The 18,202-nt window shown below is 39.7% G+C and overlaps 1 protein-coding gene across 5 annotated transcripts in view; it reads right to left on the minus strand.

The window, feature by feature from the left end:
• The window catches only part of LOC132378588 (dnaJ homolog subfamily C member 13), a 190,033-nt gene that overhangs the window by 125,759 nt on the left and 46,072 nt on the right, over positions 1-18,202 (minus strand). For 4 of the 5 annotated variants that reach the window (XM_059945635.1, XM_059945634.1, XM_059945632.1 and 1 more), the window contains 8 exons: positions 16,052-16,258; positions 15,773-15,868; positions 14,221-14,312; positions 3,737-3,903; positions 3,297-3,376; positions 3,041-3,210; positions 1,873-1,972; positions 207-314 (listed from right to left, as the gene is read on the minus strand). In XM_059945635.1, the coding sequence (XP_059801618.1) occupies positions 207-314; positions 1,873-1,972; positions 3,041-3,210; positions 3,297-3,376; positions 3,737-3,903; positions 14,221-14,312; positions 15,773-15,868; positions 16,052-16,258 (1,020 nt within the window). The remainder of the gene's footprint in view (positions 1-206; positions 315-1,872; positions 1,973-3,040; positions 3,211-3,296; positions 3,377-3,736; positions 3,904-14,220; positions 14,313-15,772; positions 15,869-16,051; positions 16,259-18,202) is intronic. The other variant, XM_059945636.1, reaches the window with a different exon arrangement.

Below are 18,202 nucleotides of genomic sequence, written 5' to 3' on the forward strand. Positions count from 1 at the left end.
AACAGAATAATACTGGAAGCACTTACAACCAATGAAAGAATGAAAAAGCTTTGCATGGTTTACTTATGTAGCTAATTATGAATAAAGTTTATTCTGAAAATAATTAGTATGGACCAGAACAAAGCACATCAAATACAAAACTTTCATTAAAATATATTTAGTTATTTAACTGATAATTTACAAACAATAAACCATTTAAGACTTACCACATGGGCATTGAATTTATCAAGTAAATTTTCTAAGAACTTTTTTGAGGACAGAAGTGATGCTTTGTTTAGTTGCTCTTGTCTCAGGTCATAATCATCATGCATTGGCTAAAAGATAAGCAAAAAGATATTCTTGGCTAAAAATCTAATTTTCCAAAATATAAATACATTGGGCAAATTAAAAATCCAGAATTCTACATATGTGCACAATATTAATACATGCTGCCCTATGACAAAATTCAAGTGTACAGTTCAAGGCGGTAGGACAAGCTGACAAGCTTAATGAATGGGACACAGTATCTCTGATCTCATCAATAAATTCACAATAACAAAAACAATGCTAAACCTTTTAATCAAATCTGAGATATTAATTGCACAAGCAGTCAGCTTGCTGTGCTCATGAGAGCCATTTACCACAACTCCATCTCCCACCTCTTGGCGCACAGCCTTGTGCATTCATCTAGGTACTTTGAATGTAAAGACTTCTGCCCCTGCTGCTTTCCAAGTTGCAAATTCCACATCTCCAATTTTAAAAGTACCCTTCTTTCAACCACCTCCCAAGCTTTCTGCCTTTAACTTTGTCAATGGCACTCAATTAGTGCTATGAAAATTCATTCTTCCTACAAAAAGTGGAAAAGTATCTCCCCTCAGTGCTCTTGTTCTAAAGCAAATCCAAAAATTTGCTCTAGTTATGGTAAATCTTCACAAAACTCCCACCCCATTGCAATCACATCCTTCCTGTACATGTGGTAACTAGACTTTGTGCAGTACTCTAGCTTGGTCCGTATTGTTCCACTATGGTCTCCCTTTTGTAATAAAGTATCCCATGTGCTTTAAACGCTTTGCCTACCAAGCCCACCTCTACTTTCAGGGAACTGTGGAGAAATACTCCAACAACCTCCTGTTCTACATTTCTTTATTTTACCATCTGCTTTCCATCACCAAATGCACTACCTCTCTATGGATGGAAAGCTATTGTCACTTTCTACCCACCTGAAAAGTTCATCAATACCCTTGACACTACAGATTTCTTTTCATCAACTACAGCCAATTTAGGCTTCATCTACAAATTCTTAAATACTAAATACACTGTACTCAAGATCAGTGACCTGCCTTTTGTTTGAGTTTTGTATCCATTCTAAGGATTGCACTTGTGGAAGGTCTTGTAAGGGGACTTATGCTTATTGTTGCAATGAAGACAAAGTGTCAATGTAACAGGCAATTAATGTTGAGATTGGAAAGTATTTTCACTAGATGAAAGGATAAATTGTCATTAACTAGATGAGAAAAATCTAAAGTCATTAAGAAATTCAAGGGGAGAATATATAAAGATGCCATGTTACATTACAATAATGGACCTAACACTGCTGGAGTATTGTGCACAATACTTCCAGAAACAAATTATAATTACCTGCTCCATTAGAAACAGGTGGAACAGAGGAATATTTGAAGTAGCTAAATTTTGAGCAAACACCTATTGCAAGCACAATAGGCCAATTAGTCACTTACAAAATTCTACAGTTGCTCTAGTTACAAAGCAAGTCTAGATGAGGAGTTTTAAGCACCCTCTAGCTGCACTGAAATATTAATCTTGAGAATTCACGGCGGCACAATATTTACTGCTTATGTAAATTATGCCATTCAATAGAGTTTATCCCAGACTTACACACATCAGGGCACATAACATATCAATGGCAGCATGTGTAACACCATCATGGTTTCTTTTCAAAGCTTTCACCGTCTTCACACCGAGCCTCTCCCGAAACCTGATAATTTTTAACAGAGAAGTGTAATGTTTACATAGGAACTCCATATATCCAGCATATCAATGATAAATGAAGCAAAGTAATAAAATGGAGGTCCAGCAGAAAGGAACAAATATCTGAGGGGGATTTGCATCCACTTGTGGTAATTACAACTGGAAGTTTCTTGGAAGACGAACCTCCAGAGTATTGGCTCAATGGACTGATTCTTTGAAGCCCCCATAGCTAGATTAAGAATTATCAATTTCAACTGGTTACATAAAAAACAAATCATTACATTAAACAGCCAAAAAACTATTTTAAGATGCTTGTGTTAAGGGCCAAGACTACAGTAATTACAAAGATCTCTTGACCATACTAATAATTGAGACTCTCAACTGAGTAACTGAGAACATTATATTTGATCTAACTATTGGTTTTAGTCAATAGCCTGTAGATTTTACTTTTGCCAAGTCACCCCATGTCCTACTAAGTAAATGGAACAACTTACACCATTGTTACAGCAGTTGTGTTATCAGTAACCACACAGAACACGAACTTGCTGTATATACCCTTGGAAAAACCACACATCTCAGTTCAAATACCAGATGAGAGTGCATACACCCACAGAAAATTTGCATCTGGAAGACTCGAGATAACCATGTCTTCACAGATGTTACCTGATCTGCTAATTAATCCCAGCATTTTATTTCAGACTTTGACATAATGTTTTGTACAGATAGGTCCAGCACCATTGGCTTTCTTTGCCCTGCCCTGGTCTACCATCATGTTTCCTTCTACCTATACCACCTCCTCAGTTACACTTAACAAGCATCCTTTCAGACCACACAAATAGCATTTGCTTCATTTCATCTGGATTCTCTTGATCTCGCCCTGCCCATCTGACATTCTCTTCTCTTCACCCATTCCTTCCTTGCAATTTAAAACATGTTCATTTTATTTCTGCAGATTCTGAAAAGTCACTCAAATTCTTAACATGCTAGGAAATTTCCAACATTTCCTTATTTTCAAATTTTAAAAAAATCTGCTGCTTTCTTTGTTGTTTTTCATTAAAGTGACTAGTTTTCTTACTTGGGAAGCTTTGTGAAAGCTTGAAAGCCAGCCTTTGAAGCAACCAATCGTCTTACGGCCTGAAATTGACTCTCCAGTTCTGCATTATTGGCACTTTGATCTCCTTCTTGAGAAAGCAATGCTGTGATTGCATTATTAATCAATTTCTCCTTGTTCTCTGAAAAAAGACCCTGTTTAAAAAAAATCTTTTCAATGCTGACCAGTTCACACAAAACAGTGAAAGATCTCCAAGTTTTAAGAGGAAAGTAATCCTTACATCTTGTGTCACTGCATGAAGAACACCACTGTAGGAAATGTTTGCATTAAACCTGAAAACTGCATCTGAAAAGTTACCATCTGAAATACAACATGAAATTACAGTTCAGTTTGATGTATTTTTTTATATAGTTGAAATCTATTACTGAAAAACTCAGCTGGATCTATTCAAATAAACCATAACCATATTTCAGTTGCAATTCATTTAAAAACAATGTCAAATACTGGGAAGAAATGGTTAATATTTCATGTTTTAATACATGTTACAAATGCAAAATGAAAATTCAATATTGGAAGGACAACTAGAATAACCTCATAACCTCATACTGCATAACCTCAAATTTAATATATTATTTAACATTAAGAAAACTGCACACACTAGGCACATTAAACAGAAGAGACTGACAACTGTGCAATGAAATACATAGCAGATTCTCTTACTTGGTGGAGCATTTAGAAACCTAAGATGTAGACTTTCCACTTCTTCATCTACTGGCATGCTCAGTAGACCCCATCTCTGGCCCTTGTGAGTTGGTATCATCTTTACACACACATCTCTGTTCCCAGAAGCTCTCACTCCATCAAGTAGGCTAGCCATTAAGGAGTCCCTGAATTAGAAATGTTCTTCATAAATACATTGGCTTTGAGTCAATACAATTAGTCACAAGTTACTCAAGACCAAAATACAATCACCTCCAAATGAAACAGAATGGTTTCCTGCGCTAGGAAATATTTTACTTAGGCTACATCCACACTACACCGGATAAATCTGTAACCGAAGCTTTTTCTCTTCGTTTTACCCTTCGTCCACACTAAAACAGCGTTTTCATCCCCCGAAACCGGAGCTTTTCAGAAACGCTGTCCAAGGTGGTAATTTTAAAAATGCCATTTGGGCAGATCAGTATGGACAGAGTAACCGGAGAAATCTGAAAATGCTGTCAGATGGCAGCGCACCATTTCATTGTTTTCCTGAATGCAACCCCCCACACAATCTAACAATTTCAGAATAGACAGCAAAGAGACTGAAGCCAGAAGAGTTAGAAATGTACTCACCCAATACTTTGACCCATAACTTACTTAATAAATAAGTATACTCACTTTACCCTGTTTTCTGTCCTTGCTTGTATGAAGGTGGTATTTATGCAAGTACTTCTCTGACAATAGATGTGTAACAGCCTAATGTAACATTGTATGGAAATACAAGATAACACTGATGCAGACATGTTTTATACATTTAACAAGGGGCTTTATTAATGCAACAGAGTTAGTCAGTTTTTCAACGTTCATCGTCAGCCGGTTCATACTCTCCGTGAACTCCCTGTCAGATGCATTCATACGCTCCAGTATTTGGTTTTTTTTACTTTTAAGTCCTCCTGCGCGAGAGCCAACTGCTGCCCGTTGTTTAAGTTTTTCTAGTGTGTAACTGAACAAATGCACACTTTCACGGCGAGATTCAACACTAAACATGTCGCTTGTTTTCGGTAGATGTGTCCTGCGCATGCGCAGTAGTAGGAGATTCGCTGAAATCTCCGTTTCAATGTGGATGGAGATATTTTTAAAAAAGCATAATGTGGACGCCTATCGTTTTTACACAAAGCTGGCGTTTTCAAAATTATCCGGTCCAGTGTGGATGTAGCCTTAGAGAACTCTTACATTCATCTACACTTCAAAGGACAAATGCATTTGCTCTTAAAACCAAGTAATGCCTAAAGAAAGGGAACCATTACTTCTGTCATTTGCATAAAACTGTCATAACAAAGGAATGAAACTGAAACCTGGGTTAACAGGATGTCCAATTACACAAGTCATGCACATTTAAAAGCATGAACAGAAAATGGATGAATGATCATTATAACGAAAATGAAATTACCTGTAGATTCAATTTTGAAACAATAGCCCAATGAGAAAGAGATCACAAGGAACAAAGGGTTACGATAAACTATTCAATTTGACTACATTTACAGTGCATATGCTGTTTCCTAAGGTCAGAGACAAAAAAGCTGAAACCTTAAGGCAATCAAGGAAAACAGGAAAAGGACACATATCATTTATCTGAGCAAGAAAAAAATATAAGGATCACTATAAATGAACCACGTCTAAATTTCATACCATCTATAATCAACAAAACCACTTTGGATCAAGTTTAATGATACTTTACAGTACTTCATTTCAACTTCTTACCCTAAACAATTCTCAAGCTTTATTATGCTAAATAAATCAAAATTTTCCAGTGAATCAATCTTATATGCTTCAGATGTCAAGTCTTATGGTTATGTTAAATAATGTTAAAAACTGAACTGAAACTAAAATGAAATTATAATCAAGAATCAAAGACTCCAGGACTTTCAAACAGAAAAACTGTTAAGAACTCAAAGTCAAGCAATATGAAGCTATAAAAGGTTGAGACTATGCATCAAGGCAGAAGAAGGATTACTAGCATGAGGGAGAAGTGAAGCGATCTGATTGGTGGTAATTGGAACCAGATGGAATCTGGACAACAGGGGATGAGAGGTGAACAAGAGAGAAAACTGGGTGCACAAGTGAGTGTGTATGAGGAGCGCAAGTATTGGTACCCTGTAACTGGAAAACTAAATTGCTAATACCACTGGCCTGTAAATGGAATACACTATTTTGTTCTTCCAAATTATGCTTGGCTTCTCCATAGCAATTGAAGGGATGGAACACAGACAACACAAATCAGTACTTGAGTAGGAAGGCGTGTTAAAATGATTTAATCAGAAACACAAGATGTCTGTTGCAAAACAGAATTCCAAGATTTCTACTTTTCCTCATCCTCCATTGTGTCTTCCTTCTAAGATAGCATGCAAACTAGAGTAAAGAACAGATGTTCTATCTACATTTTAAATAGATTGAAAACTGACAGATTTTCAATGACTTAGCAACCAAGGATTTGAAAAAAAAACACTAGATGTGAAATCTGCTTTTAGCTTAATATTGTTACCAGGCATAAGGAAACGACACAGTTAACAAAGTCAAATAATACAGAAGATATCCAGGTGGAGGAATAGGTCAAGATTAGAGGCAATTCAAGTTTAACAGTCCTTATAAGCAGCTTTGAAAAAATAAAACTACTTGATAACTAGGTTGGAGAAGCTTGAAAGTCAAGTAGCTACATTCAAATTAAAATTGATTTTCATGATTTCAATTAATGAACCAGACTTTCATTAAAAATGGCAGTGCTTGGGGACGTGAGCGAATTCAGGATTCCAAAGCCATACAGATGAAATACAGTGGTCACAGAAAATATTAAACTTCTGTAGTAAAATTCATTTAAGATCAATCTAAGCATTCCATCCTACATGGCCCTCCATTTTTCTATCACTCATATCTAATAGTTTCATAAAGTCTTAACATACCAATGCATGGAACAGCCCTGGCTATACATTCCATGCACACAACACTGCAAAAAGAAACTTAGCTCTGCCATTCCCTCCCCCCGTACATTTGTCTGAACATCTCGAATTTATGTCCCCTCATATTAGCCATTTCTGCCCTGGGAAAAAGTTCAAGAACAGCTTCTTCTTCTCTTCCATCCAATTTCTGAATGGACATCAAACCCATGAATACTATCTTATTACTTTTATTTCTATTTTTTGCTCTACTTAATTAACTGTCATAACAATGCAACAAGTTAAAAGAATATTTCAAAGAGAGACTAATTTTTAAAAAGGAATTAAAGAAATCAATATTTTCTAAATAATTAAAATATGGAGAAGTTGGAGCAATCAGTAAAAAAGAGGCTGAATTAACAAGGGTTAATCTAAATTAAATATCAAAGGGTTGCATGAAAAAAGATTCAGATACATCTTTGAAAATCACCACACAAGACAAAATATAGGATCCTTGGATTTATTAAAAAAGCAGAAAATAAATAGGAAAGTCAACATTATAAATCATTGGTTTAAAATGAAGTATTGTACGCAATCCATGCACTCACACTATAGAATTATAAAGGTGGTTAATCAGAATGTTACCAGGGAAGAGAAACCTGGATTTCAGACATACTGCAGAAGCTGCAGTTTTCTCCTTTGATGTACAAAAGGTGAATTAAAGGATTCAATAGAAGAGATAAAACAAAAGGATACCAATCAAATATCAAAACATTTTATTCCCATTGGTATAGAAAGGCAGTAACTGGTAAACACAAGTTGAAAACTTGTCAAGGTCAAGGGTCAGACAGTTTTTTTTAAGTTAGTAGGGATGGCTTTGGGGACAGAGATGTGGAGGAGTTAGAGGTCAGGGTAGAGTTCAGGCCTCCCCTCATGTTAAGGCCTGCAATTTAAACATGGGACGAAGTACTTCTGGATTCTGGGCCTCCGCTTCATGCTCGAAGGCCAGTGACATGAACATGTAATAAAGGATATCCATGGACGTCAGGCCGGCAAGCACTGTGGATGGGGATCAGCGAGGATGAGGGCTGGTGGCCTACCAGGTAAATGTGTCCATCCAGGTTTGCGGGTGTCAGGATCAAATGTCTGTGCAATCAGGAGGCACGAGTTTCACTGCCCCTTAGGTTTGCGAGTCGGCAAGTCCAGAGTGTGAAGCCTGGAGTCCGGGGTCCTATCATCGGCAGCACATGGGGTTGACAGAAAAAAAGTGAAGCTAGATCGGAAGTCTGGAAATTGTGGCTCTAGGTCTACGAGTCTAGCAGTCCACTGGGAAATCAGAGGCCTGTTGTCTGAAAGTCCACTGCAAGCTGGAGGCCTATCCTGGGGTTAGAGTACTGTCGCTGTGTCTAAGTGGCAGGGAGGAAAGAGGCTAATTTTGCTGTTAATTTGTAGTTTGTTGTGTTACGTGTTGTTCTACTGAGCTTTGTGAGCATGTTGTTGGCGTGGGAATGTGTGGCAACTCTTGGGGCTGCCTCCAGCACATCTTTAGGTTGTGTCTGTTGTTAACACAATAGACACACCACTATATATTTAGATGTACGGTGCTGTGCAAAGGTCTTAGGTCTTATATGTAGATAGGGTACTTAAAATATTTGCACAGTCCTGTCAGAATTTTATGTCTTGGACTGTACTGCAGCCACAAAAAAAAACAAATTTTATGATGTGAGTTATGATAAACCTGATTCTGATCTGGGTTACAATTGTCGACTGAGTGGGAAGGGGGCAGAGAAATGGGAATCATGGAAGCAGGGAAGGGAGAGGGGAGGGAGCATGAAACACCAGAGATATTTTGTAATGATTACTATACCAATTGTTTGGAATCAAATAACCTTATCTGTTGTCTCAGGGTGGGGTGTATCTGCACCCATGCAGACCCCACCACTGGCACTCCTACTCTGCCATCTATCCCATATCTTTACTGTGGGGCACTACACCCTCACCATTCCCAGCATTTTTTGCTCCCACAAGATATACAAACTCACTCTCTGCTCCACACTGGCAAATACAGTACTGTGCAAAATTATTAGGTACCCTAGCTATATATGTGAGCCTAAGACTTTTGCATGGTACTGTACCTGTGATAAATAAGACACAGAAAATCTATAGCATAATACACGCCCTTTGGTCCACAAAGAACATGTCCCTACCTTAGAAATTACTAGGCCTACCCATAGCCCTCTATTTTACTAAGCTCCATGTACCCATCCAGAAGTCTCTTAGAAGACCCTATCGTATCCGTCTCCACCACCGTTGCTGACAGCCCATTCCACGCACTTACCACTCTCCGATTAAAAAACTTAACTCTGACATCTCAGAGTACCTACACCCCAGCACTTTAAACTTGTGTCCTCTTGTGGCAACCTTTTCAGCCCTGGGAAAAAGCCTCTGACTATCCACATAATCAAATCTGAAAACAAATATCAAATGCAGTGGTGGGTGCTTAATTTGTAATTGGGAAGGAAAGAAGATCAGTGGAATGGAAGTAGGTCATGTGGCTGCTTATCCCTCAATTTCCTAAATATCCAAAAACTTATTGTTTTCTACTTTCATTGAACACAATAGTGCCTCCACAGTCCTCCAGAGTATAGAATTACAGAGATTCATTACTCCAAATAATAGAATTTCTCCTCAGATCTGACACTGCAACCCCTCTTCAGCCAGGGGAAAACAATGCTCCTTGTATCCAGCCTTGAGCCTGCTAAGCTTCAATAGTCTCATTCTTCTGAGCTCCAGAGAATACTAACTCGGATTACTCCATCTCTCACGGAAAACCCACCATTCCTGAAGCCAGTTTAGTGAATGCCACAGTAGCAAGTACTGAATTTACAAACACCATTTCCAGAAAAGTTGGGATATTTTCCAAAATGCAATAAGAACAGAAATCTGTGATATGTTAATTCATGTGAACCTTTAGTTAATTGACAAAAGTACAAAGAAAAGATTTTCAGTAGTTTTACTGACCAACTTAATTGTATTTTGTAAATATACACAAATTTAGAATTTGATGGCTGCAACACATTCAACAAAAGTTGGGACAGAGTTAAAATAAGATTGAAAAGTGCACAGAATATTCAAGTAACACCGGTTTGGAAGACTCCACATTAAGCAGGCTAATTGGTAGGAGGTGAGTTATCATGTCTAGGTATAACAGTAGCGTCCATCAAAGGCTCAGTCTTTGCAAGCAAGGATGGGTTGTGGCTCATCTCTTTGTGCCAGAATTCGAGAGAGAATTGTTAGTCAGTTCAAAAGGAACATTTCCCAATGCAAGATTGCAGAGAATTTAGGTCTTTCAACATCTACAGTACATAATATTGTAAAAAGATTCAGACAATTCAGAGACATCTCAGTGCGTAAAGGGCAAGGTCGGAAACCACTGTTGAATGCGTGTGATCTTCAAGCCCTCAGGCGGCACTGCCTAAGAAACTGTCATGCTACTGTGACAATTATAGCCACCTGGGCTTGGGAGTACTTCGGAAAACCATTGTCACTTAACACAGTCCATTGCTGCATCCAGAAATGCAACTTGAAACTGTATTACACAAGGAGGAAGCCATACATCAACTCTATGCAGAAACGCTGGTGAGTTCTCTGGGCCCGAGCTCATCTCAGAAAGACTGTGGAACCGTGTGCAGTGGTCAGATGAGTCCACATTTCAGCTAGTTTTCTGAAAAAACGGGCGTCAAGTTCTCCGTGCCAAAGATGAAAACGACCATCCTGATTGTTATCAGAAAAAGGCGCAAAAGCCAGCATCTGTGATGGTATGGGGGTGCATCAGTGCCCACGGCATGGGTGAGTTGCACGTATGTGAAGGTACCATTGACTGTGAGGAGTATATTAGGATTTTAGAGAGACATATGTTTCCATCAAGGCGACGTCTCTTCCCAGGACGTCCATGCTTATATCAGCAGGACAATGCCAGACCACATTCTGCACGGGCTACAGTGGTGTGGCTTTGTAGACACAGAGTGCGTGTGCTTGCCTGGCCTGCTGCCAGTCCAGATCTATCTCCTATTGAAAATGTATGGCGCATCATGAAGAGGAGAATCAGACAACGGAGACCACGGACTGTTGAGCAGCTGGAGTCTTATATCAAACAAGAATGGACAAAATTTCCAATTGCAGATCTACTACAATTTGTATCCTCAGTTCCAAAACGATTAAAAAGTGTTATCAAAAGGAAAGGTGATGTAACACAATGGTAAACATGCCTCTGTCCCAACTTTTGTTGAGTGTGTTGCAGCCATCAAATTCTAAATTTGTGTATATTTACAAAATACAATTAAGTTGGTCAGTGAAACTATTGAAAATCTTTTCTTTGTACTTCTGTCAGTTAAATAAAGGTTCACGTGAATTAACATATTACAGATTTCTGTTTTTATTGCATTTTGGAAAATATCCCAACTTTTCTGGAAATGGGGTTTGTATTTCTTATATCCTTCACATACACGAGAAGTAAAAATCTTAACACTACGTCTCTTACTGTGAAAGAAGCTGTCCCAGAGCGTGTTGGTCCTGACTTTAATACTGTTTCCCAGATGGTAGCAGCTGGAATAGACTGTGGTTGGGGTAACTCAAGACCCCAATGATCCTTTGAGACCTTTTTATACTCCTGTCACTGTAAATATCCTGAATAATGGGAAGTTCACATCCACAGATGTGCTGGGCTGTCTGCACTACTCTCTGTAGAGTCCCGCGATTTTGGGAAGTACAGTTCCCATACCAGGCAGTGATGAAGCTTGTCAAGGAGCTTTCAATTGTGCCCCTGTAGAAAGGATTTGGGGACTCATGCCTCAATTGTCTGAAGTGAAAGAGGCGCTATTGTGCTTTTTTTCACCACACAGCCGGTGTGTACAGACCAAGTGAAATACTCAGTAATGTGTGTACCAAGGAACTTGAAGCCATTCACCCTCTCAACCCCAGATCCACTGATGTCAATAGGGGTAAGCCTGTCTCCATTCCCCCTGTAGTCCATAACCAGCTCCTTTGTTTTTTAGATATTGAGGGAGATGTTGTTTTCTTGACATCACTGTGTCAGCGTGATGATTTCTTCTCTATAGGTTACCTTGTTATTATTGAAATAAGGCCAATCAATGTAGTATCATCTGCAAATTTAATTAGCAGAACAGAGTGATGGGTGGCGACATAGTCATGGGTGTACAGAAAGTAAAGGAGGGGGCTTAGGACACAGCCCTGAGGGGCACCTGTGCTGAGGGTCAGAAGGGCAAGGGTGAGGGAGCCATTCTTATCACCTGCCGGCAATCTGACAGGAAGTCCAGAATCCAGCTGCACAAGGCAGGGTGAAGGCCGAGATCTCTGAGCTTCTTGTCGAGCCTGGAGGGAATTATGGTGTTGAATGCTGAACTGTAGTCCAAGAACAGCATTCTCACATAAGCATTCCTCCTTTGCAGGTATGCAAGGCCAGTGTGTAGAGCTGTGGCTATTATGTCATCTGTCGAACAGTTGCATTGGTAGGCGAACTGTAGGGGTCCAGTGTGGGTGGTAGCTTGCTGCAGATGTAATCCTTGACCAGCCTCTCAAAGCATTTGTTTATTATTGAGGTGAGTGCAACAGGACACCAGTCGTTCAGACATGTTGCCTTGGTCTTTTTAGATACAGGGACAATGGTGGATGTTTTGAAGCAGGAGGGCACTCTACACTGGGAGAGGGAGAGATGAAAAATATCTGCAAACACACCAGCCAGTTGTGCTGTGCACATCCTGAGTATCCGTCCTGGGATGCCGTCCGGTCCCGCAGCCTTGTGACTGTTCACTCATTGCAAATACCTGCATACTTTGGTCTCAGAGATGACCAAGGTGCAGGTCGCTTCAGCGGCTCTCCTCAGGGGGCTTAGTGTTGGCAACATTGAACCGAGCACAAAGAAATATTATGCTCATCCAGGACAAAGGCAGTGATGTTGACAGCACTACAGCATTTAGCTTTGAAGTCTGTGGTGGTGTGCAGACCCTGCCATAAGCTTTGTTGTTGGTGGAGCTTTGTCATTTCGCTGCCTTGAAGACTTTGTGTAGATCGTAACTGCATTTCTTGAGTTCCTGATGGTTACTGGCAACAAAAGCTCTGTCTCATGCAGCAAGTACAGCGCGGATGGAACTATAGATCCAGAGTTTCTGGTTTGGATAGAGACTGACCGATTTCTGGGGGACAACGTCCTTCATAAACTTCCAGGTGAAGCTTATGACCCTTTCCGGGAACTCAGAGACATCCTCATCACGAAGGACATTTCAGCTGACGTTATCAAAGCAGTCCTGTAGCATGGAGACTGATTGGTCGGACCAACAGTGGATGATTTTAACTAAGGCCGCCTTTGTTTCAGCTTCTGCCTGTACACAGGCAAGAGGAGGATGAAGGAGTGGTCAGACTTGCCAAACAGTGGATGGAGGATTGCTTTGTAAGCATTGCAGAAGGGAGAGTAGCAGTGGTCAAGTATGCTATCTCCCTGTGTGCTCAACTGGATGTGTTGACAAAACTTTGGCGAGACTTTAGTCAGTGACACTTGATTAAAGTCTCCGGCAATGATGAAAGCAGCCTCTGGTGTACAGTCTCCAGGGTGCTGATTGTCTTATACGGATCCTTGAAAGCCAGGTCAGTATCAGCCTGTGGTGGAATATACAGCTGTGATAATAACAGCCGTGAATTCTCTAGGCAGCCAGAAAGGTCTACACAGCAGTACCAGGCATTTCAGATACGTGCAACAAAAGGATTTGAGTACATGCACATTCCGGGGTTCTCACCAAGCATTATTGACCATGAAGCATACCCTACCCCCTTTACTCTTCCCAGAGTGGTGTTTAGACCTGTCTGCCTGGAGTAGAGAGAACCCAGAAGGCCCGATGATTCAGTATCTCAAGCAGATCTCCACTGGTAGGACTCCGCCTCCGGCTCTCAGTTCACACAACTCGTTGTCCAGGGACTGACGTTAGCCTGGAGTATGGCAGGGAGCAGCAGCTGTTAAGCATACTGTCTCAACCTCACCAGGACACCAGCCCTTTCCCTCACCTCCAGCGCTGCTTCCAAGGTAGCGACGGTGCAATAAATGAGCCTCCCATGGATTGTCTAAGCAGGGGTTTCCAGTGAAGAAAAGGCAGCACATTGTGGGTAAATACCATCTTCCCAATGCTCAGAAGAGTCAACCGATCACATCTGATGTGACTTCCTGCTTCTTGAACAAGAAATGCAAAGGAAATTGCAGAAATTAGCAGTATACTGTAAAGTCCATATAAAGCACTCGCAACATGTCTGCCATACGTGGCACCATCTTGGCCAAATACGTTCTTAAGAGAAGATGACAAAACTATATATAATAGTCCAGGGGCAGATTCACCAAGAGCTTGCATACTTGCAATGAAAGCAACACCCTGCACCCCCACATCCCCAGAAATAGCAAGGATCTCGAATGCAATGCTTGGAAGGTAGTAACAAGGAAATCTCAGATTGTTTGCTATTCTTCTCCCTGATGCCCAATCCAGACAAAATTCTGGGAGTTCTAAAATATCATACCTTTCAGTTGATGAGTATTTATAAACTTGCCCTTTAATATATTCGATGTTAAACCGCTGAGGATTTTCAGAGTCAAGCACGAGAGCAAATATCTGTGGAAAGGATGTAAGGAATGAAGAAACATGAATAATTTCACTAATAGAAAACAACTTCAATCACTTTTGATTAAAACTTAAAAAGTAATTGCAGAATACACAAGCCAATCGCACTAGCTGAAAATCCAAAAGAGCACTTACTAACTTAAGCTGAAGTAGAAACAACTTAAGAAACAGACCAAGAGTATGAGTTCAGGGCCATGAGGTGATGGTGCAGCTCTACAAGACCCTGATTAGACCACAGCTGGAGTATTGTGTTCAGTTCTGGTCACCTTATTATAGCAAGGATGTGGAAGCTTCAGAGAAAATACAGAGTGATTTAAAAGGTTGCTGTCTAGATTAGTCAATATGTGTTATAAGAATAGGCTGAGCAAGCAAGGGCTTTTCTCTTAGGAAAAGAGGGGGATGATAGAGGTGTACAAGACAGTAAAAAGGATAGATTGAGCAGAAAGCTAGATAATTACAACCACCCCCAACCCACCCGAGGCAGAAATGGTCAATACAGGGCGGCATAATTTTAAGGAGATTGCAGAAAGGTATGGGAAGGGGGAATTGTCAAAGGCGAGAGTGGTAGGTGTGTAGAACACACTACCGGGGTGCTTGTCGAGGCAGATACATTATGGATATTAAAAATAATTCTTCAATAGGCACATGAATAATAGAAAGATAGAGGGCTATGTAGGACGGAAAGATTTGATTGACCCAAGAGTAGGTTAAAAGGCTGGTATAACATCATGGGCTGAAGGCTCTAACTGTGCTGTAGTGTTCTATGTACTACATGTTTTTCTTCATTTTCAAACTAAGATATTAAGCACTACTTTTTTGCTATTAACAGTTCACTAAAGCAGCATATTATTCTTACTGGAAACACTTAAAACATCACTACGAGTCACACAAAAACTTTTGTGCTGACCAAAAAGCACCACTTACATTTGTTCATTTTAATTTTACTCATTTCCATCAACTGTCCACAGATTCCACAACTCCCCACACTAGGGACAATTTACAGTGGACAATTAACCTAAGCTATACAGCTTTAAAATGTTGAAAGGTATAGGGTAACTGGGGGAAACCCACACCATAATGAAGAGAATGAAGGAACTTCACATTGCCAGTATCCCAGGTTAGGATTGGGTCTAGGCCACTGGAACTACAAGGCAGTAATCTTATTAACTCTGCAATTGTGCTAAGCTTGACCATTAAAACTAGTGGTCTACAAGATACCCAATAACTCAAATGATTCAATACTATTTAAAAACAATACTTTTGGAGCTTTAACTCCCATTTCAGGTTTTTCAGTGTCACTTAAGCAATTGTTACTGTACTTGAAACTGTGTTTGGATAGCCTAAAAGGGTAGGAAATTGACGATTATTTGTCATTCACTGGCCACTAAATAAGTCAGTAAATCAACACTATTTATCTTAGATACAATACATTGATCAAAAGCGATACAAACCTCTCCTAAAGGTTTCAATGTCACAATATTGTACGTAGCTGGATCTCGCTCCACTAAACATGTTTCTGTAAGTGCTAATACTCTCTTTACTGGATCCTAGAATATAATTTGTAGAAAAGTTATTTCCAGTAGATAAACAGAATTGCTAACTTGATATTGCTACATAATACAAAGGCAATTAGATGACTGCATATAGCTCGGGGTGGAAAAAATACATTACAACATTACTCCAGCAGTTTATACTCAACTGAGGAATGCTGCAACTTGAATGCAATGTACCTGATGCCTTTGTGCAATTTTTTGCACAATGAATTCTGCTAGTGATGTAATGGATTCATCATTGCTGTATTTTCCAAAGCGATGACTCTGGTACAAATCAAATTCAAATTGGTCTTTCCGGATACGTAGAGAAATGCCAATGAAATTGCCCGCATGGTCAATTGCACTTTTGATGATCTCTTCCCTTTGTTCAGATGCAAAGAGGTGCTAGAATCACAAGAGTGTTGATTGAGAATGAATTATTGTATTGCAAAGTGATCTTGCAAGAGCTATCGACAGCATGTAGCCTCATTATGAAGAGGGTCACAAGCACCTAAGGCATTCGAGTCACACAAGGAATCATTAAGGCATATGACAAAATACTTGGACAAACAGAAAAATTCACAATAGGAATTGAGACAAGTTATAGTGAGGAATGCCAGGACTTTGAATGTATCAAATTCAAAATACAGAAACCAATTGATACCAAACCGTATGTGCAAAAAGCTAGAATTGTGAAAAACATTGAACAGGTGGATGCCACAACAAAATTTAAAGAGTTGCATTTAAAGGATAATTTAATATGAAAATATCACAAGGAACATCAACAAGTGGCAATTAACCACATAGTTTAGGACACATGACCAAACAGTTGGCTGGAGCTACTTTTTAAAGTTCAAACATCAAAGTAAATTTATTATCCAAGTAGGTCTACGTCACCAAATATTATAGATTCCATTTTCTTGCAGGGATTCACAGTAGAACAAAAATACATTAGAATCAATGAAAATTACACAAAGATTGACAAGCAACCTATGTGCAAATGATGACAAACTGTGTATATACTAAAAATTAATAAATACTGAGAACGAGTGGAAAGTGAGTCAATAGGTTGTGTTCATTGTTGTGGAGTGAAGCTGTTCATGACTACTGTTCGTGAACCTGGTGGTATGGGACCTAAGGCTCCTGTATCTCCTGAGAGTGACAGAAAAGAAAAAGCTGGAGAGGCAGTTTAGAAAAGGATTTTTAGACTTGAGGGACCTTACCAACAATTGAGTGATTAAATGAAGGGATGCTCAATAAGTCAGAGTTTGAGGGGCACAAATACTTCAGAGAATTGAATGAGAGATTAGTGCTTTGTAATGAACATGGATAATTCAACTTGTATGGAGCTGAGGTTGAAACCAGACAATAAGTGAAGATGAAAGGTGCAGGTCATTAGTACAATGCTATGCTGGATATGGCACAGGTTACATTCCAAACAATAAGGATAAACATTTAAAAAATTTAATTTAAAAACTTCAAAACTGAGTATGACAAGAGTTATTAAATACAGTAGAAACATAGAAAACCTACAGCACAATACAGGCCCTTCTGCCCACAATGCTGTGCCAAACACATATGTACTTTTGAAATTACCATAGCTTTCTATTTTTCTAAGCTCCATGAACCTATTTAAAAGTCTCTTAAAACACCCTATTGTATCTGCCTCCACCACCGTTGCCTGCAGCCCATTCCACGTACTCACCACTCTCTGCGTTAAAAACTTACCTTACCTACTTCCAAACAGCTTAAAACCGTGCACTCGTGTTAGCCATTTCAGCTCTGGGAAAAAGCCTCTGACTATCCACGTGATCAATGGCTATCATCTTAGGCATCTCTATCAGGTCACCTCCCATCTCCAATCACTCCAAGGAGAAAAAGTCAAGTATACTCAACCTATTCTCATAAGGCATGCTCCCCAATCCAGGCAACATCCTTGTAAATCTCCTCTGCACCCTTTCTATAGTTTCCACATCCTTCCTGTAGTGAGGTGACCAGAACTGAGCAAAGTACTCCAAATGAGGTCTGTCCACAGTCCTATATAGCTGTAACATTACCTCTTGGCTCTTAAACTCAATCCCACGGTTGATGAAGGCCAATGGACTGTATGCCTTCTTAACCACACAGTCAACCTGCACAGCTGCTTTGTGTCCTATAGACTCAGACCCCAAGATCCCTCTGATCCTCCAAACTGCCAAGAGTCTTACCATTAATATTATATTCTGCCATCATACTTGACCTACCAAAATAAACCACTTCACACTTATCTGGGTTGAACTCCATCTGCCACTTCTCAGCCCAGTTTTGTATCCTATCGATATCCCGCTATAACCTCTGACAGTCTTCCAT

The sequence above is a fragment of the Hypanus sabinus genome, chromosome 20, assembly GCF_030144855.1.
Source record: "Hypanus sabinus isolate sHypSab1 chromosome 20, sHypSab1.hap1, whole genome shotgun sequence".
In the NCBI taxonomy this organism is placed as follows: Eukaryota; Metazoa; Chordata; class Chondrichthyes; order Myliobatiformes; family Dasyatidae; genus Hypanus; species Hypanus sabinus.